Source organism: Denticeps clupeoides, chromosome 3 (assembly GCF_900700375.1).
Source record: "Denticeps clupeoides chromosome 3, fDenClu1.1, whole genome shotgun sequence".
Classification (NCBI taxonomy): domain Eukaryota; kingdom Metazoa; phylum Chordata; class Actinopteri; order Clupeiformes; family Denticipitidae; genus Denticeps; species Denticeps clupeoides.
The window spans coordinates 4,990,960-5,012,935 of record NC_041709.1 but is presented as its reverse complement, the minus strand read 5'-3'; the positions used below and the strand labels follow the sequence as shown (position 1 = coordinate 5,012,935).

The 21,976-nt window shown below is 45.7% G+C and overlaps 1 protein-coding gene across 2 annotated transcripts; it reads left to right on the top strand.

Annotated features, from left to right (window-relative positions):
- Positions 1-296: 296 nt before the first annotated feature.
- tbx5a (T-box transcription factor 5a) lies at positions 297-11,802 on the top strand. Of its 2 annotated transcripts, XM_028973333.1 has the most exons (9): positions 297-429; positions 934-1,110; positions 1,645-1,739; positions 2,899-3,018; positions 4,149-4,296; positions 6,614-6,766; positions 8,810-8,901; positions 10,344-10,573; positions 11,162-11,802. In XM_028973333.1, exons 2-9 carry the CDS (start codon positions 964-966, stop codon positions 11,761-11,763), a joined length of 1,587 nt encoding a protein of 528 aa, XP_028829166.1. In that variant the 5' UTR covers positions 297-429; positions 934-963; the 3' UTR covers positions 11,764-11,802. The 2 variants fall into 2 exon arrangements, with proteins under 2 accessions (XP_028829166.1, XP_028829167.1); XM_028973334.1 differs by lacking the exons at positions 297-429; positions 934-1,110 and adding an exon at positions 1,239-1,298.
- The last annotated feature ends 10,174 nt before the right edge of the window (positions 11,803-21,976 follow it).

The following is a 21,976-nucleotide window of genomic DNA, read 5'->3' as shown; positions in this document are numbered from 1 at the left end:
GACGGGGGAGGGGACACGAGGATGGACCAATGCGCGCGAGACCCCGGGCCGCGTTTCCGTTTTCCAGAGAGAGAGAGGGAGGGAGGGAGGCGGTGACAGACCTGCTCTTGTACGGGGACCCCACTACAATGGTACGCGCGAGCGCCGCGGCAGGCTCCCCCGAATAACGGTCCGCCGCCGCGCGTCTCTCCGACGTCCCGACGCACGGAATTCCGACGGATGGCGCGATAACCGGGAGCCGCCCGCGAGCTGCACGCTGGGAATATACGTCGCCGCCGCACGAACCGTGAGGCTCTTCTTTTCGAAGAGGGAGAAAAGGAAGATTTTTTAATTTTTTTTTCTGGCCTTTATTTTTGCTTTTAGTTTGCTTTAGTTTTATTATTATTAGTATTATTATTTTTGGCTGCGCCTCGCATCTGGATACCGAAGGTAAAGCAACGTTCCACGGAAGAGCCCCCCCCCCCCCGGCGTCGTTGTTACCGCGATCTCGGACCGCTCCGGCCGTCCATCGGAAATAATCCCGCGCGACACCGGGGAACTTTCCCGACGGGCACGCGCGTCTATTGTCCCCCGACGCCGCCAAACTTTGAAGAGCGAATATAGCGTCGTGGGCGTTTGTCTGTTGTTCGGAGGAACCCACCGTCGCCCACGCAGCACACGGGGCCGCCTGAACGTTTTTACAACTTAATACGACACATCCGTCGCGTTAAGTAAAGATGCTGCGACCAGAATCGCGTTCCAACAAGAGGGCCCAGCCCACGTCGCGACGTCGCGACCCTCGCACGCAATGTACTCTACATTCTCCGAAGTTAACGATCATTTAGATCAAACCGCCGCAGAGACAATTCGCTAGAATTCGTTTTTGTTGTTGTTGTACTTTTATTGAATTTTTATGAATTTTAATATATTTTTTTTATTGTTCTAACCCGGCAGCTGCAGTAGTGGAACCACCGGCCCCCTGACATGGCGGACAGCGAGGAAACGTTCGGCCTCCAGCCTTCACCCGCGGACGCCGACAAGAAGGACGCCCACGGCGGCGACACCAACCCGGAGAAAGCGAGCGGCGCGTCGGGCAAGTCCCCGTCGTCGCAGACGACGTACATTCAACAGGTGAGGGCGGACACACACACACACACACACACACACACACACACACATGCATCAATAACACCGCGCCGACTCCTGCTTCATCTGCCTGCTCCGTGTAGCTCGGATTTGTCTTAAATATAGAAGAATACTACAATTTGCGGACGTGTTATCTGCTTTTTACCCTGTTTAAAAAAATAACAAGAATTAAGGTAACACGTGATCAAATGATGATGAAAACGTGTGTGTGTGTAAGGGGGGGGGGGGTAATTTTTATTTTATTTTATTTTTCAATCGCTTTTATAAAGTTGCAGAACGATGTTAGCCCAGCACAAGGTGTGCGGGTCACAACTCTGGCAGTTCTCGCGAGATCATGTAGCCAACGTGGGCCTGCAGGCAACACAGTGTCAACATAGTCTGATCTTGACATGAACTTTTTTTACAAATTAGTTTGTATACACACATATACATAGATTATTTTTATATATGGTATATATATATATATATATATATATAGTTTAAAATTAGTTATGTATGTTTTTATTTTATTTTTTACAGGGGATGGAAGGTATTAAGGTTTACTTGCACGAAAGAGAGCTCTGGACAAAATTCCACGAAGTGGGCACCGAGATGATCATCACCAAGGCGGGGAGGTAGGAGAACTCGCCATTTCTCAAAAAAACCTTTTCATTCTCACGTGAAGGGACAGGGAACCATCCCAGATCCTCCGGGTTCTCCGCCGCGGTGGATTGTGGGGGGTGGCGGACCGCTGACCTGCTCCGTCCCCGGCGGAGGACAGAAAACTCGACCGGGTTAAACGCGCGGCGGCGCGCCTGCGTGACGCGCGTGACGCGCGCGCGCGACTCCAGAGTTCGAGAACGAGGCCGGGACGCGGTCGCCTGCGTCACGCCGTCAGATAGTAACCAGCACGGACAACCGTGCGTCTTAACGCGCCGTCTGTAGTGTCTCCGGGAGTTTATTCACGTCTGGCCCTGGTACTCCGAACAGTTCCCGTGTTTTTAATTCATATTATTCCTGCTATAGACACGTGCATTTTTTAATGCAAATTAATAAAGCATGCGGGCAAATCCCCTCGTAGCTTTCAATTCCTCGTTATTCATTAGGATCGGTTTTATTATTAACACGGGCACTTTTTTATTATTATTTCTGTCCAGCCTTTTAGACTCTTTTTCGGCACCTCGTCCGGCATCCGGGACTAGTCAGACGTGAAAAATAAAAACGATTATTATTCCGGGGTAACAGGGCCGGTTCTGTTGTTTGCCTCTTTTGACCGAATGGATCGCGGTCACGTGAAGGCATCCCGGAAAAGCCACAGGATCCACCAGCGGGAGGTTTCGGTGGGAAAAATACATTTATATATAATATTATATATATATATATATAAATACAATTTCAAACATTTCCTTATACAGCAAAAAAGGTACATTTAGGGTGGTTTGTGCAGAGGACCTCAGATATGTGCACTTTCTGAAGTTTCGAACTGTATGGACAACGGTTGAGTAAAATTAAAATAAATTCTGACGCGCGCACTGAACTTTTCCAGCAGTTCAGTTGGGAAAAAAGCCACATGGCATCTGAAGGGAGACGTGACGAACATTTCACTTCGGATCTTTAGAAAACGTTCTGATGTCATAAGCTCTAACTGAACGTAACTTATAATCTTTAATAAAAGACATGCATACAGTGCAAAATGTAAAAAAATAATAATAATAATAACGCAGCCCATGTAAATGTTATTCAAACGTTTCGTGCAGCAATAAAATTTGTTTTTCTTCTCCCCCTTATTTCTAGGCGAATGTTCCCCAGCTTCAAAGTAAAGGTGACTGGACTGAACCCCAAAACGAAATATATCCTCCTGATGGATGTCGTGCCTGCGGACGACCACCGCTATAAATTCGCCGATAATAAATGGTTCGTAAGACACAATGGACCCTCTGTGGTGCCTTTATTAGACGCGTTTTCCACAGTTAGAACGAGTGTATCGAGTGTTCCATATTTCTGGGACGTTCTTCCCCCGACACCGTGTTGGCTGAGATTAAAAAACGGCACCGTACTTTCGTAAAGAACATTTGTTCGATTGTAGTCTGATTTCTTACCTTCAAGTGTTGCCGTTTCCATTTAAAGAGTCAAACATTTGTTATGTTGGCTTGAAATATATTTTTTTAAATTTTAAATAGACTCAATCGCATGCAAGTTTGAGCGATTTTTGTCAGTTTTAAGCAACGGATATAAGTGTGTGTGTGTGTGTGTGTGTGTGTGTGTTAGAGAGAGATGTGAAGAGGGGGGTCTTCTTGACAAGCCAGGCCAAAACTAAATAAAGGCTCATGTCTTAAATTTCGCTGGAAGAAAATGCACAGGAACGGAGAAGGAAACTTCTATATATACTTATATATATACTTCTATCCGACGTGCGTGCGTGCGTGCGTGTGAGGGCGTATGTGTGTGTGTGTGTGTGTGTGTGTGTGTGTGGTTTGGGGTCAGTGGTTTTGAATAGCGGGGCCGTTCCGCTACGCTGTTCACGTGTCAATATCGCTGATCGTGACCGCTGCTGCGCATGCGCCGGACCTGATCGCCCTCAGGATCGGCCACCGTTTTACTCGTTTATTTAACAAAGCGACGCGAGATCCAGCGCGACACCGACCACATGGCCGAAATGATTTATTTATTTAACAAAACCCCGCAATAATATGCATTTCATATCGCCATCGCTGAAATGCGCTGCTAATTAATAAACTGTTAATACGCCGTTAATAATCCAGTGGATTCTAATGTGAGAATTGTTGCAATTTAATGTTCATGTTTTTGACAATCCATTAGTTCAGAGTCAGGAGGTAAAAATCCTCCTTGGTACTTTCGTCCAATTTCGTCTTTCTGATCCTGAACAACTTGGATATTATTAAATAAATTATAAGTATCTGTGTGTGCGCGTGTGCGTGTGCGCGTGTGTGTGTGTGAACTTTGCTTGAACGTGTGGCGCTTTTTCTGCATGACCGGGTCACGGAGGTGTGAGATAAAACGCTGGCTTCTGTGCTGTGACTCAGGTCCGTGACAGGCAAGGCCGAGCCAGCCATGCCCGGGAGGCTCTACGTCCACCCGGACTCTCCGGCGACGGGAGCGCATTGGATGCGGCAGCTTGTCTCCTTCCAAAAGCTGAAGCTGACGAACAACCACCTCGACCCGTTCGGACATGTAAGTTTACGGCGACTTACTCTCTTCATAGCGCTGCTTTGCGCCCTTCTGCCCGCTTGCTGTACTAGTGTACTGTACTGGGTTGTTTGAATCACCGCGACTTCCTTCATATTCACACTTTAGAATAAACACTGGAAGTCCGGGTGTTCACAGTGGGAACCGAATTGCCAGAACCGGTATGAGCGGAAGCCGAAAGAACACGAGGGCGGATAGTTGACAGTGTTGTATTCCCAACGCGGGACGTCCCAGGACGTGACACTCCAGCTTCAGTAGTAATAACGCTTACTAGCGACAAACAGGCACAGGCCGCAACAATGCAAACGTCATTTATATAAAGCCACTGGGCAGTGTCCTGTAACGCCATATCTGTGTGACCTTTGACCCTGGAAGGGGTTCACACAGCACTTTAAGGTCCACGTTCCTTTCCGAGTGTGGAAGAGAAACGGCCTGAATATGTTTTTTTTTAGTACTTGGTGCTGTTCCGAGCTTCTCCTCCTCCTCCTCTGTGTAAACGGGGTGCCGGTTGCCAGGTTGTCCGTTTTGCGCGAGTGAAATGACGGAATCGAGCTACTAAGCCGGCGCCTTATCGTCCCGATTCATCATCGCGGCGCGCTCCCGTGTGGGGCCCATTCGTCTCGGGCCGTGCCAGCGGTGCCCAGGGGGACCGGGCCCGCTCGTTGTCCCGCCGAACCCCGGCCGGAGGGCAGAAATCGGATCTGGCTCGGAATCTGGCGAGCAGCACTGCAAAAGTGTTTTGATCGGCCGCAGTGGTTCTTGGCATGTCCAGTCGCCGAGGGAAGGAGAGGAGCCAGATCCAGCCTCCCCGCCGAAATAACAACGCGGTGGAGCAAGCTGAGGCTCCAGGTGGTGGCAGCCATTCCCAGGACTGGGTCCGGTTAGGCGGGTGTTCGGGAAGAATCCTATTTAACTAATAAAGCCCAACACATGACACAGGGGTGGGGCGGGAAGACGGGACTAAGCAGAGCAGATCAGATGGACACTACGTGCACAACAGTGAGAGTGTAGCTGTCTGGGAGGAGGAAGAGGAGGAGGAAGAGGAGGAAGAGGAGGAGGAGGAGGCTACTTTTTCTACCCGTTTGCAGCGTTTTTTGATATTGAGTCGCGCCCAGCGAAGGGTCAGAGGTGCCGCTTTGATCGCGGCCTTCTCATCCGTCACCCCTTCGATAAGCTTACGCATTCTCCCCCCCCCCCCGGCACCATCGGCACACATCTACGGGGAAGCCGGGCCGGCGCGGGCGCGCCTCGGAGAGGCTCCGCGCCCGAGCTGTTTACGTCTTAGCGACAGCGGGAGATGAGCGATGGCGGCGGGTATACAAAGCCTGTTAATCTAGAGGGTTTCACGGGGCCTGTGATGTCGGGACATGAAAGCGGCGGGGCGACCGGGCGGGACCCCCGGGGTCATCCCTCACTATCAACAGCAACTATCACAGTCTGTCCGGGGCGGGGAGGGAGCGGAGATACGGAGCGCCGGGGCAGCCGGAGAGCAGACCCGGGGCCGAGGGCCGACTGGGTGGTCCCCTCTACCACCAACCCCGGCTCGGCATGCTGGAGGGGGGGTTAAAATAAAAAAAAAAAAGAAGACATATACATATATATATAAGGGCCCTGTTAGCCTGGCGGATTTCTGAATATTCTGACGGAGTGAGAGACGAGGGAGGACGGCCGGTCCTGCTGAACCACGGTGTTCCTGCAAAGTCCCCCCCAAAAAAAATCCCACATAAGAAGGCATGACGGGTGACGGCAGCGTCACTTTTTGCTGTTGTCGGGGCGTGCGTTTCGGGGGGATTACTGCATGCGGAGAGACGCTAGCCAGATGTGACGCGAGGCCACCGTGGCCGTGTCACTTTTCTCCGTATCAGGCACGCACCCGTCCGTCCGCGACGGTAAAGGCTCATGGCCACCTCGAGACGTAGAAGAACTCTCTCCCAGCTCAACGTAATGAGCCGACAGCTGCAGATGGAAAAGTGCATTTTACTGCTGCTCAGAGGACAACTTTCTTGTCGCCGTTTAATGGCGGACGATGTAAATCAATATTCGGTCAGTGTTTGAAGGGGCTTGTCACTTTAGCAAAATTGCTTGCAGTTTCCACCGGCTTGGTGACTTTTTTCATTTTCATTTTTTATTGCCCAGTCTCGTCCTCTTTCTGGGTCTTTAATGGACTGTACGCTCATACGCCTCCGTCCCCTGAGCCCAGGGAGAACAAACAGAGCAGGGACTGAGCATTATTGTAAATTAACATAACACTGCTGTAATCGTTATAAAAAAAATAATAAATGTTTTTTTTTGCTCATTTTAGATCATCCTGAATTCTATGCATAAATACCAGCCCAGAATCCACATCGTCAAGGCGGACGAGAACAACGGGTTCGGCTCTAAAAACACGGCGTTCTGCACCCACGTCTTCCCGGAAACCGCCTTCATCGCGGTCACTTCCTACCAGAACCACAAGGTAGGTCCCAAAACAATCCTGATAATAATCATTCATGAACAAGGAAGTAGAAAAAAGAAAACGAATATAAAACAGCTTGGCACGACGCACCGGACTAACGGATCATTTAGCGCCGGTCAAGTTCTGGTGAACGAACCGTGTTCGTTCCTCTCGTGACGCCATTTCACGTCACGCTGCCCACGCAGGCCTCTTTACCTTTAAACGTTTAAAGAGCAACTTTATTTTAGGTCAGAAACGCAATTGACGGTCCGACTTTCTGCGGCCGCGTGTTAGAAATATGACCTTGTAATTTCAAGGAATACCACTTGAACAAAGACTAAAATTAAAATAAAACGGCACTGCTGTCTGCTGCGCTGATTTGGTAGCCTGTTATAAACTGGAATACAGAGGACGTTGCACGAGTTTTAATTTATTCCTTTTGAACGAAAGAAGACGTGGTTTTTAGGAGTCAGTCGTTTACATTTTTTCTCAGTTTCTATTTAATGTTTCATCGAGCAAAACTGAGCGAATGGAAAGTAACGTTTATTCCTACGAGTTTTTTTCAACCTGGCTTAATTTAAGCAATGCAGAATTTTTTTTTGCCTTATGTTCTGTAAATAATTATATACATCTACAGATATGCTTTTTGGGGACGTATTTTATTGTCACGAAGCATTGAGAGATGTGTTAAATATTCCGTTACGTCTTCGCATAGATTTAAGACAATAAGGTCGATTAAATCGATCCGAATAATTTTTAAGTAGAGAGAGGCGAATAGTTCTAAGTCGCTCTGGATATTTATTATCCATACGCGTAAAAAATGTGGTTTTATATATATTTATCATATATATTTGAATAGATTTAGAGGTTTTCGTATTTTGGAGTTGCCACTTGTTGCCCCGTCGGTGGGAGGTGGTCGAGTGGGAGGGGTGGAGATGGGGTGGAGATCACGAGCCAATCCAGATTGCCCGCGCAAACTCCCGACAGGACGGAAACGTTCATTACGCGCAGCGCTCTAATTGGCGGCTTCTGACGATCATTAGCGCCGCCGCTGCTCCTCGCGGTTTCAATTATTTCCATTTAACGAAGTCGCGCTGAGATCGAGCTGAAAAAAAAAAACTGCTTCCAGTCACGACAAAGAAAGTAAACGGAGTATGTTCTATATTCACGATCAAGGTCGAAACGAGCCACACAAGCGCGCCAATCCACCTTATTAAAGGGCACGATCGCTCGTTGCTGAGGGATCGATAATGAAATGCGCCAGTCGCGCATAGCGGATCTTTTACAACGTGAGAGCCAAGCAAATGGCCCCACCTCTCCTGGAGGTATTATTCATCATAATAGTATTTCCTCAGGAAAAAAAAAAAAAGAACCACCTTCTGTTTTTTTTGTTGGTTTTTTTTTTACAAAAGCGACCGGCGAGAATAGAGTTTTTGCACAAAAAACAGAATACAACGCAATAAAATCTCTGCGACAAATGAAGGATAGCATGGAATTCATATTTTACTGCGAGCAGATGCGACAAACACGCCATAAAACAATATTTCAAAACGCAAGATTTCGGAAAATATTTTCTAACACTTCAAAAAAGATGTATTTTTCGGCGAGGTCGGTCTCATCAAATGTCCCGCAATGCGTGGGTCCACCCCGTTTTTTCCGCCGCACCCTGCTGCACTCACGAAACAGTTTTCTACTATAAGTTGTTTTTTTTTAAACTAAAACATATGGTAAAACAATTGAATTTGTCATTTATTGATTATGTAAGTAAACGATTATATTTGTACAACTAAATGAAATGAAAAGTATTTTGGAAGCCTTGCAGCCAGTAATTGAAACGGCAGCTTCACACTTTACACTTTAGAGAAAACTTAGACTAACTTTTAACCTTCTTACAGTCGGACTGCTAAAAGAAAGACTACAGCAGAGTGGATAGAATGATTTGTGTCTGTAGTCGGGGTCCTAGTGAACCTGAACTGTAAGTCGCTCTGAATATGGGCGTCTGCCAAAAGCCAAAAATGCAAATGTAAATGAGGCGTCGGTGACCAAATACTGTCGGTTTTCCAGATAACTCAGCTGAAAATTGAGAACAACCCCTTCGCCAAAGGCTTTCGTGGGAGTGACGACATGGAGCTCCATCGGATGTCCCGAATGCAGAGGTAAAATAAATACATAAATGTGAGCAGCAGCGCACACTTGCCCCATTCACCCATCAGCCAAACACCGAAAACACCCACAAGACTTTCAGTTCAAGAGTCAAGGTGACACCGACGCCCCTCAAATCTCCCTTTCAGCCAACGGTGACAGCCTATAATGTTGACCTTACACCACACGATTTGCAGACAAATTTCTCCAAATCATAATGAACTCGTGAGGAATTTGGGGTCCCGTCAGTGTGTGAGGCGCAATCTGAAGTGCTTGATATTATCGCAAGTCTTTAAGTCTTGACTAATGAAAATAATGCCGATAACAGGAAGCGCTTGACCTTGAACGTGAGCATTAAAAACCATAGAGCTACAAAAAAAACTACATGTGAGACTGTAGTTTTTTCAAAAATATTTCAAACCTTTTAAAAGAAGTCTTCTGATGTATGGCTAGGATAAAAGGTGCAGACACACAGAAATCTGGAGAAACCGAAAGGATTTCCACTACATAAGACATAAGACAACGTTTACAAGGCTCAGCTGATTTGAGATCATCGTGGCATCAGTGGAAACGTAGGACTCTTCTCCAGCGCGGCGCATCTCACGGCATCCCCTCGCGCAGGGGTCTGTGATGTAAGTGTGGCGCTTGAGCTCAGGCCAGGCTTCGCGTCGGACGCTTTCATGGCTGGCCCGGCGCGGCCCGGAGGAAGTAAAAAAATAGAAAAAAAAACAAACCACCGCGCCATCTCTCTTTCACGCAAAGACCCTCCGCCGCCCGGAGAGGAGATTTGAAACAGTTGTCCGCAGCAACGATCCCTCCATTCCCGCAAAGAGGCGGGGCGCACGTGGCCGTACGCTCTTATTTGCTCCAGATGACTGCCATAACAGGCCACGCCGTGTGGAAAAACACATTTTCAAAGCAGAAAATCTGGTTTGAGCCCCAACAAAGGCAACGCTCTCCAAATGAGAGAGGGATACCTCTAAAGGCCGGGCGAGCATGGGGTTATGGTTGTGCAAATTCCATGACCATCCCAAAAAAAGTGAATGGATACATGATGATATGTGATATAAAAGGTTGCTGTGTCTGTGAATTATGGTAAATGTGCACCTGTAATGTAACACGTGTCCTCCGCTGGCCGGACGCCATACCACCCCGTCCTTTCCGAGGGCCTGTGCCTTCTCATCACAAAGAGTTGAAGCTAAGCAGGTCTGGTCTTGGTTACGAGTTGGGGTGGGGGCCAGGACAGCGGTGGGAAAGAAAGGAACAAGTGCAGAAATTGCAAAAAAAAAAAAAAAAAACTTATGTTGCGCATTTACGATTCACGTTAGTTTGCGAGACGAATCCTGGACAAAACCATTAAATGGCTCTTAATTATGGTGGATGAGTGAAGCAGATTCATGCCGGGTGTGGTTGGTGTAGGTTGACAATGATTAAGTTGTGTGTTCCCCTCCTGCAGCAGTAAAGAGTACCCGGTGGTGCCCCGCAGCACAGTCCGCCAGAGGGTGGGCACCAGCCAGAGCCCGTTCAGCGGAGAGGTGCAGGGAATGGGCTCAGTGGGGGGCATGGGCTCCGGGTTCTCGTGCGAGAATGGCGTCACCAGCACGTCACAGGACCTGCTGCCCCAGTCCGGGTCGTACCCGCTGCCCCACGAACATGGCCAGGACTACCACTGCATCAAGAGAAAAGGTCGGCTCCAGAAGGACCCCCCCCCCCATTTAACTACACAACCACAACACCTCCACTATAAAACAACTTCCTCCGCAAATACCTTATTTTGTCATCACATTTCACTGGACAGCACTGGTTTGGCGCACCGGAAGAATGAGACAGTTTAAGGACGTAACTCTGATTCTACTTTTAGATACAGATTCTTGCTGCAGATTGTTGATGTAATTCGTCCAAGGTGCACTCACAATAAATAAATGTTGAAAAGCTTTTAAAGAAAGAACGTTTATATGATGAACTGAAAATGACCTTGGCCCCCCCCCCCAAAAAAAAATATTGCAGTATAAGGAACATTTTTGAATATGCGCTACCACTGGATTTTATATAATGCTTTACAGAAATTAATAACTTCCAGAACACGAACTTAAACGTTTTATAATGGGAGGAACCGTTTTAAAAATGGGAGGAGCCTGTTGATTGATGATGGACAGCTCCCACCCTCGCTACTACTTCATTCTGGATGATTTAAACCTGTTAATATATATATAATAATAAATGATTTGCCTCAGAGAATAATTTTTTTTTCTTTTTTTCTGTCTGTATCCACAGTGGAGGACGACTGCCATTCGGGAGACCACTCATACAAGAAGGCCTACATGGAGAGCTCCTCCAGCGAGGATGACCATTACTACCGGCCGGTCAGCTACTCGCAGCCGCTGGGCCTGGCAGCCGGAGGCCCCTACCGGACTGAGTCGGGTCAGCGCCAGGCCTGCATGTACGCCAGCACCTCGCAGACGGCCGAGCCGGTTCCCAGCCTGGAGGACATCAGCTGCAACTCCTGGGCGAGCGTTTCACCCTACGGCAGCTGCTCAGTGGCTGGCATGCAACCCATGGAGCGACTCCCTTACCAGCACTTCTCTGCCCACTTCGCCTCCGGCCCACTTATGTCGCGGCTGAGCGGGGTGGCCAGCCACGCCTCTCCCCAGCTGGGCGAAGCCCATGCCATGTACCAGAGCTCGATGGGCCCTCACCAGACACTGGGTCCACGACAGTGCAGTCCAGGCGCGGGTCTCCAGTCCCCCGGAGGTGGCGGCCTGCAGGGCAACGAGTACGCGCTGTACCCGCACGGCATCCCACGCACACTCTCACCTCACCAGTACCACACCGTGCACAGTGTCAGCATCATGCCTGACTGGAACGAGGGGAGCTAACTGGCGACCCGAGAAATCGGACTGAGGTCTGGGCGCGTTGCAGGCAAATCTGTATTTATATACATACTCTTGTATATCTTCTTCTTTTTTTTTTTTTAAACGAACAGTGTTAAAAAGCCCTACAGTGATCTTGTGATGGCGATTTGAGGCACTACAAGCCTTATTAGGCAGTGCTGGGTATCAATCTGTAACATATGTGTGTATGTATAGTACAGTAAAGTGTGGGAAACAGTAAGCTAAAAGCGCCTCTCTTTTAAAAAAGACATTGGCCAGATACATATGATTTCAAAGCAAGTTTTATAGTCTATTTTTCATCATGGTTACTGTGTTATACCTATACTTTTTGTTTTATATTATATGCAAACATGAATGAGGTTAGATGGAGACCTTTGGAGGATATTGCCTTGAAAAGATGCTTTGCTGAGTTCAGTCAATTTTGTTGGTCTGATGTTTTTTCCTTTACTTTTTTTGCGTCTATCATAACGCTATTAAATGTTATTAAGTAGGAAACTATTATCTTTCAAAGAATCAGCATGTTTCCGAATGATAAAATGTGCTGGCTCTTTGCACTTACTCTGTTTAGAATGTTCAGGGATATACCTCACCTCATCTTTATGAAATATTAAGAAATATAGCAAACCCATCAAAATGTGTATCTGAATGAATCTAATGGACTGAAATCCTTTTTTCTGTTTAAAAAAAGTGTTCCTATAAGATTTTTACAGAAGGGTTAACAGCATCGGATGTACAGAGTAGATACAGACGCATCAATGCATTTAGGATAACAAATATATTTATTTGTACTGTATGGTTAAGCGTTTCGTGCTTGGTGTACACCATTGTGCCATATACACAGAGGAAAAAAGCTTTCTGAGCTTTTTTGGCAGGCTGTGGCAGACAGGTACACAATATGAAAACAGTAGTTAATTTGACACAAATGTCAATTTAACGTGCAGTCTCTAGTTGCCACCAACTAAACCCATATCCACTGTAGACCTTTGCAGAAAGCATGCAATTTGCTCAACAGAAGAACGAAGAAGAGCCATAGGGAAAGCGTGAGGATGATTATTTAGATTATCCTAAAATAAAAATGCCATTACGCAAAGCTGGAGCACAGAGTTCATTGCCAATGCATCACAAACACCTTTCGGCGGAGCCCTGTTCCAACCCCCCTGTTCCTTAGATGAGTTTGAGAGAAAGAAATCATTATAGAATATACAATAGGACAGACGGTTTATCCATGAAAAGACGTTACATTGGAAAAGTTTGTAGTTGCCAGAGGTTTTCATTGTTAATAGTATTTATTTTTCCCTGTATGACGAAGCACTCTCCAGCTCCCCGAAATGATTTTCAAGAGCTCCATTTTTGCTTTTACTTCGATCAAATTATTTCTAATGGAAAAAAGAAATCAGGTTTGCTTAGAAATCAGAGAAATTTTACAACGATAAAGAGTTGGATTACGTTACAACCAAATGTAAATGTAAATACTGAACTGCAATAAATTCAAATGATTGCCCTGCACATTTGAGCCTGTTCAGTCTGATGTTTTCAGCCCTTTTTATTACTTATTGTATCAAAATAAGATTACAATACTAAATACACATGTTATACATTTAAGCGACATTCATTGATATATATATATATATATATATATATATATATATATATATATATATATATATATACATACATATATATATATATATATATATATATATATATATATATATATATATATATATATATATATATTATATATATATATATATATATATATATCATGGCATTCTGGACTATGCAAATCTACCACTAATACTTTACTTTACTTTACTTTACTTAGCAGATGCTTTTATCCAAAGCGACTTACAAGAGGAAGACACCAGCAATAAAGGATTATATGATGGCAAATTGTTAAAACCCCACCGTAAATCTACGGATAAGTCCTATCCCCAAGGTGCTGTAGCAAGAAAGCTATCTTAGCTTAGCATGGATTGTAGGTTTATATTTGTGAATGAATTGTTAGGGTCCTGATATCAACGTATTCCCCAGGATTAGAGATTTACTCTTCTCACACTCCCACTGAAGCCGGATATCTACAGCGGGCCATGCTAGAAAAACTGATTCATTCAGAAGGGCGAAAAAGGGAGCTACCGCCATTACATAACCAAACGCTCATATTGGATGGTTCATAAGCTTTAGATCATAGTCTAAATTCACATGTACAAATAATTACATCTATGTTTAAAATATCATTATATTAAATACATATATAAACAGGCACTTTGGCAAGGTTACAAAAAAAATGTGACACTAGCAACATTAAAAGCAATGCACAGAATGCTCAGTGATTTGCCGTTTGGCAATGCAAAGGTGTGTTTTTTTTTTTTATAATTTTCAGCAATGAAAACACTCTTGAGTTGCATTGCTATTATTCTCCTTCTCTACCAAATGACAGTGACCTGGCCCTTTTATCTGACTGAAGGAAGCTCTCTGGACTACCTGACCCTACGAAGCCAATCTTATCCTCCCCGAAAGCCACCGCACCCCCCTAGACAGACAGAGAAAGTCATTAACCCTGTACCCCCTGCCTCAGCCCAGCTGCTTAAGCAGTGATTTACAGGGATGCCCACCCCACGCATCCTACAATCGTACTAACATGCCTTGCGTGAGGTAAGATGGATGACAGGCACCAGTGTGTCCAGACCAGGTCACTTTTCATAACCCCTTTGTTCACTTCTATCCAGTTTGATATGCAGCTAAGTGGATGCAGATTTTTACAGACTCGTTGACTTTCAGGAATAAAGCATGAATGATATCAAATACAATGAAATCATCATAAATCAAAGCACTACGATCGCACCCTGTTAAAGGAGTCCCGGCCACCTCTTGGCCTGGACTACGTCATCTGTAACACTTCCAGTGATCTGTAAATGAATCGCTATCAAACGATGTAATTCTCCAGGCAGCTTCTGGTGGCTTACGTGTACAATCTGTTGCAAGCACACACGCACGCACACACACACTTACACACACACACACACGAAAGTGAAGATAGAAAAAAGCAACAGTCACTTCAGACTAATGATAAGGCATGGCCCGCCTCAACCTTAAATCTGAAAAGAAAACAAATCATTGCAGGGCTGCCTCGATCAAGCCGGAGGAACAGAGAGAACAAGAGAATTCCTAAGGGGAGAAAAACGAGAGAGGGGATTACTTTATTAAGATGTACTGAAACGCGGGCCGGCCGATGACGGATTACTAGTTCAAAAAGAAAGGAGTTCGGGAGGGGGTAAGCAAATCTATCTAACCCGAGTGGGGTGTGTGTGGGGAGGGGAGATGGGGGAGTCACACAGCTGCTTTGAAAAAATGTGCCTGGGCCAAACTGTAGCAGCCTGAGAGCATCATTAGAGACACAGAGCCGCTCCTTCAGACAGCTCGAGGTCCAGACCCAGACGGAGGCTGGCCAGTTTAACTGGGCTGCAGTTCACAGGAAATAAGTGTGCATAATGGGCAGGTCAGAAGGTAAGATAGAGAGATGTGTGAGAGAGAGAGAAAGAAAGAGTGTGACAAAGCACCCACCCACTGGTAAGTACTGAAGAAGTGAAGAAGGATCCCAAATCAAGCGAGCCCTGTCAATCAGATAACAGGTTTTCTGCTTCATGTAAAGAAGTTCAGGGACGTGCATCACCCCACCGCTGACACGCAGCGTCTGGCCTGCGCGGTGACTCTGGCTGCTGCTGTTGCTGGCGGCTGTGTCGGCGCAAGCCGGCGGTGAGCTGGGAGTGGGCAGCGCACCCCCCTCTTCCATCCACCCGCTTCCCACACTTAGTCTTTCAGCACCCAAAGTTGGGCCTGGAGGCTGCAGAGCTGGGGTGTTGAGAGGGTGAGAAACAGAGTGTGTCTGTGGTTTGAAAATGCTGGGCTGGATCAGGCTGGTCCTGGTACTACAGCAGCCTGTAGATCTCGCTTGATAACGCCTCTGGTATCAGGATCTCTACAGAGCAGACAGACATCTGTAGATGACTGATGATGATACAACAGCATTGCAGAGATGGTGCATTAATTAAAACAAATATATGGATTTTTAAGTAGATATTGTCACTTTTCAACAGTCAAAAATCATTGTAAATTCAGTCATCAAAATAAGCTATTCTGTGTATTTAACATTTGTTAAGTTTCAAACTGTCATTAACATTTGTGTTAACAAAACAAAAGACACAAGCAAGAGGCTGAATAATTTAATTCAAATCATCACGATAAATAAAAAAATAACACTTTCTTAACGCTTTCTTAACATACATTCCACAATTCATCCTTTTTCTTTGAGGAATTTTAACATGCCAAAAGAAAAAAAAAAAACGATCGATGACCCCCAAACAGGCAACCGATTTGACTGATGAAAATCCACTGTGAGACAAAAAGCAATGACCAAGAGATAACAAAGGGGGATGTAATAGCATATGAGAGCTACAAAGGACATCATATCAGATTCTAATGTATTTCAGACAAGTTCCATCCATCCTTGTCACGGGGAGGGCGGCCTGACCATGGGTCTGTCAAATCCAGGCTCTGGCCAGGCTTGCTAAATGCCTTCCAGCTGTCTAATCATTAGAGCTGATAAGGCACTCCATTCCCTGCACCTAGCTGGTCTGCGGGAAAAGGTAAGAGTCCCATGAGGACACTGTATCAGCGTGTGACGATCACTTCTCCACCTGCATTCTTCTGTGCATATGGAAAAAATTCTGTGTTTGTCAGTGAGCACAACATTCCACAATATGGTACATGTCATCCAAATAACTGCATGCTTTCAGGCTTTGCCTCAATTTTTTTTTATAAGATGAATAATGTACCTAATTTAAGTTAGTTCATGGAGGGTCCATATCTAAAGAGCCCCGGAGGTTTTATATGTATATTTATATTTTGCTAGTTTCAAATATTTTTTGATGTCCCCTCTGAGTCTCCATACATATCTATGACTTCTGTCGAAAGAAGAAATTTTGAACTAAGTCATCAAGTTTGTTGTCAGAATAACACAGATTAGGAATTAAAAATGGAGAATAAAAGCAAAAGTTCGGAATGCTGATAATGAAAAAACATGATTACCAGTTTACCATAGTGGAAACAGTACTTTTTATAATTCTGGATAAGTTGTAAATAACATTATTTATTGTTATATGCACCTGCGTGCATAGTTTACACAGTGCTAAATGCATCATCTGTCCAACAGCATTGTATGATCCCATGTTACATGAAATATTGAAACACTGCTACTGAGACACCTAGAACATGCTGTGACCATGGTTGTGTCTTTTGTAAGGCGCAAAAAATGAAATAAAGTCATTTTATTTCATTTAAAACTCAGCGTCTTGCATTCAGAGTAGAAAGCTTCATAGACAATGTTTATATATGGAGAGGGGATCATTTTATAATTTTCTAATGTCAATAACCCTTCTTCCATGTGATTTTTAATTGGCTATTAATAAGATCAGTGGTTTTAGAATATTGGAACAGAATATGTTGCTTCTGTTCTTATTAAACCAAAATGCACCAAAAACACAAAACTAAATTTACGTAAAGGAAATGCTGTCTTTTGTGTCTAAAGCACATGGGGTACACCCATCACATTTTTGTCCAAAGCCAAAGAAACATTTGTGCATTGATCAGGGAGCCTCACAATAGGTGCAAAAAAATTGGAGCAGAATGAATGAAGGAGTGGAGAGGCCAGCAGGATGCAGTAGCAGAAATAATGTGGTCATGGAAAGTCGTAGCGACAGGTGTGTGCAGGCCATGTCTGGCACAATGCTCAGGTCACGGAATACCCTAAAGGATGATGAGGCAGGGTGCTATTGGAAAATCCCAGCTGAGGACCGGGACAACTCCAGGCGAATCCTTAGATCCTTGACTGATGGATCAATACATCATGTGCAGACTGGCTCTTTTCTGTGTTGTGCAGATGCTTGCCGTACAAGCCATGAAATGTGATTGCAAGAAAAAACAATTTCCCAGAGAAAATGAATGAAACATAAATACAGGTTGTCAGATAAACAAATTTCTCCATTTTTTGCATCTTCACTGTACTTTAATTGCAGAATTTTACTGCAAAAAAAAAAATACTCAAAATAGTATATTACATTCCCTTGGGAAGAAAAAAAGCAAAGAGTTTTGGAATTGAGGTTCTCGGACTTACTTAATCAAACGCTATTGTCAACAAGTGATTTACAAGCAGGTCAGACCGAACTGTGAATGAAGCCAACCATGGTGTGAAAAGGGGTTCAACCATTAAACATGTATCACCACAGCTTACACATTCTGTGCTGGCCCAACATTACCAAAGCCACACAAACCATATGAATAGTAACAGTGAAAGTTCAGCCATATATTTTTTTATTCAGGTCATATACTGTACGTTTTGAGAAAAAAAAAGCCTTGGCGAGTTAATTTCCACTCAGACAATCCCCTCTCTCTATTAACACCAGGTTAGAATCAATATGGACGTGTCCCATGAGAGGGAGTAAGCTGTTTGAGAGGGTTATCGATCTTCTTAAAATGCAAGGGACTGGAAGCACTTCTCTGGTGGGAGCTCTGCTCTCTGGACTGTCTGTGTTGTTGGGGGCTGGGGACGTGGGGGGGGGGGGGCAGCACTAGTCCCAGCATACAGTCCAAGACCATACACCCACTCCAGAGAGGCCAATGTGTGACTTGATGCTATCAATAAAACCAGCGCCCGGAACAGACTGGAGTCACGACCCAGCACTGTCAGGTGCCTCCTCAGCCACGACTCACCATGCTGGGAAGCAGCCCTCCAGGATGCAAACACTCAATATCTCACCAGTGGGTCTGGCCTTTCTGATCCATACAACTTAGCATCTCTGTGTTTTGTCCCTCTCTCTCTCTTTTTTTTTTTAATCTTCACTCTGTTGCAGGCCAGTAGGGTTGAAGAAAGTGTATGTGATGGCACTTTGCCGAATGACATGAAGGAAGAATCTTGAGGTTCGAGGAAAGGTCAAACCTCCAATGTGTTGAGTTCATGGACACGAAGTGACTGGGATGGACAAAACGGCAAACTAAGAAACATTATTTAAACTCTTGGCTCTTTGGAAGCAAGTGACAGAGACACAGCTATGGCATGGTGACATCAGCATGGAGACAACTGCAGACCAGCTGTTTGGCAGATTTGTAGGCTGTCTATCTGGTCATCTGGAATGTTGTCATGTGAGTAACCTACTATATTAGGACAGTAGCTCTAGGCCTTGGCACTCTATCACAGTACTAAATAGCCTTTTATTTACGTGGCAATGGAAATGTCAGTTTATTTCATGATAATACAAGGAGAGGCTTGCTGTGGTCAGTAAGCCAGTTGGTCATCTTATCTTATCAGTACTGGATTGTTTGTCTTTTGTAACAGCTTGGCTCTCACCCTTGAGGAACAACCCCTCGTCTGGCCATTGAGACGGCACGGGGTGCAGGTACTCGCCGGGAAAAGGAGGGTGGGCTCAGAGGCACAGTTTTCCACACGCCGGTGGTCCTGGACTCCAGTTCACCTTACAAACAAACTCGCCCTCACTCACTGGACCTATGCGGCTGGTGTTGAATAAATTCTCTGTGAGTTGATCAAAAAGGCCCGCGGGATGAACTAATAATCTCTCACCACGCTTGTCAGCCGCTCATTAGTTTGACAAGTTTTTGTTTTCTGTTTGCCTTTCCAATTTGGAACGGACTTGGAACGATTCTCGCCCTTGTTCCGCTGACAGAGAATTTGTTACCATCTTCCATTCCGCAAATGCAGCCAGTTATATAAACTATCATGCAGAGGATTTTTCAAGCGGGAACTTGCTTAAAATTCTGAAATATAAACCACATCATAAAAAAAAAATGACACCTTTTGATCTCACAAGGGACACAGGTCGTGTCTTTGCAAACGCTGAGATTTTCTACAAATGTAAAAGGCTAGAAAAGGTGCAATAAAGCACCTAGTATCCTGCTGTCAGATGGCCAGCCCCTGTGACAAAGACAAGACAGCGCTCTGCGGGTGACAATGCAAACGAGGAAAGAGGCTCCTAGTGCTATATCTCTAGCGGCACCCCTATCATGACGGATGGAGAGACTGTGGCGGCCTGATCTGACCACTGGCAGACACAGGTGATGGTCCGCAGGGCTCCCGGTGACACGCAGGCGAGGGCCGCTGTGCCAATCACGTCCCCTCAATCTGCAGATAAGAAGCAGCATTGGCCTGATACAAGCCAGGGAAAATGTCTCACGCTGATGTCTCATGGTTATGGGAGATATCACATCAGTATTTATTCTCTAAAGGAAATTACCCCGGTGATGTAATGATGTTGCTAAACTGTTCCAGTTTGCCTGAGGTATTTGCCGTCGGTGACTTTACCGTCTCTCCGGGACCAATAAAATCCTGTTTCAAAAAAAAGATTTATTCGAAAGCAAACGCCGGGGCCAAACTTGTGATTATTTGTGCTGTTTTTCCTCCACCAGTAAATGTGGGCCTTTCATGGGTGCCAGTGAGTGTAGAGTTTTCGGGCCCCTGCCCCAGGCCGGCGAGAAGAAGCCGGAGCTCAGCGAGGGGAGCTTGGCCCCATCTGCAGCCGAGAGATGGATGAGTGTGTGACAGGCCTCTGCTTTCCCCGTCTCCATGGGAGGCTCAGACTGGGCAAAGCGGTGTGTGTGTGTGTGTGTGTGTGTGTGTCTGTATGTATGGTCGTATGTGTGTATGTGTGTGAGAGAGAGAGAGAGACAGAGAGAGCGTATGCGCTGTGTAAACTCTGGGCGAGAGATCCCAGGCCGCTGGAAGATAAAGACTTCTTCCAGAATGTAAACACTGTGTGAAGTGGCGAGGGGGGCACTTTGAAAAAGCCCCTCGTGGGTCGAGGTTAAGCGGCGTGCTCTTTAAGGCCTGCTTTCGCTCTTAACCCTCTCGGATGGCTGGATCAGACACATAACATATAGAAGAAGAAAAAAACATCACACCTACCAAAAGAGAGAACCGAGGGAACGTCTTTGACACGCCCTGACCAGTGCTGACGTAATGAAGAGGAGATAATACAATAATTAGGGCATCAGAAGTGGCCAGTCGGAAGCAAATACGTTTTACACAGAAACAGTATCAGAAGCACAGCTCATTCCGCCAGTGCAATGCAAGCATCTGAACTTAATATTCAAATTATGTAATGCACTTCAGCTCAAGTTCCTCCATGTCAGTCGTGCAAAATCATTCACTTTTTTGTTTTTGTCAGAATGAGAAGAGCGCAGGGGAGGGACCCATGCCATGTTTAATTGATTGGACCCGTGAAATATGGACGAAATTCCAATCCTCCGCTCTGTGCATGTCTGCTTGGCTGGAATGTGCCATTAAAAGGTTTTAGAAAAATGACATTATCAAAACACTATCGACAGAAGAAAAATTGAGCAGATTCCATGAGCGCGGGGAGGAAAAGGGTCACGGATTTTAATGTCCCTGATGGAATAATCGCTGAAGCCACTAAAGTTTATTGCGGCGTTGTGCAGCGCCAATTCAAAATAATGAAAGATTTGCATCTTGTTAGGCGCTTGCACTTTCAGAAATCTGTATCAGCTTTGAAAAAGAAAGTTCCGTTGATCTGTAGATGAAAGTAAATGAATTTAACAAGCCGAAACCACTCAGTTTTGGCGTTTTTAAATCTTCTAAAGACAAAAATAAAACTTGCCGCACGCACAGCGAACCATTTCAGTCACCAACGCCTGACTGATACAAATCAGAAGTTATTTGAAGAGGCTGCACCCAAAATACCCCAAAGTATTCTGCGGGGCAGGCTGTAGCAGTATTATTAGCGAGTGTTTACCGGCGGGGCATTCACAGGCGTGAGGAGCGCCGAGACGTGAGGGAGGACAGGAGGTGGCGGTTACCGCAGCCCGTCTCGCCCTGATTCAGCGCGCTGACAGGGGGACGAGCCGCCGCGCCGCTGAGTAATAACGCCGCCCGCTCCGTTCGTAATGTACACAAGGCCCCTTGTGCGGCGGCCATGTGCGCTGCTCGCGGCGAAAAGTGTCATCGATTCTCCCGCCGAGCTCGGGCGTCACGCCGGGGCGACGGTCACCACAGCAATGCTTGTGTGTACGAACAACAGAGCACTTAGCTGAGTGCTCAAGCAAAGTAGCTTCTGCTCTGAAATGTGAAAAGGAGGGCGGGGGGGCTGGCATGAGCCCTGCGCTAATCTGAAGG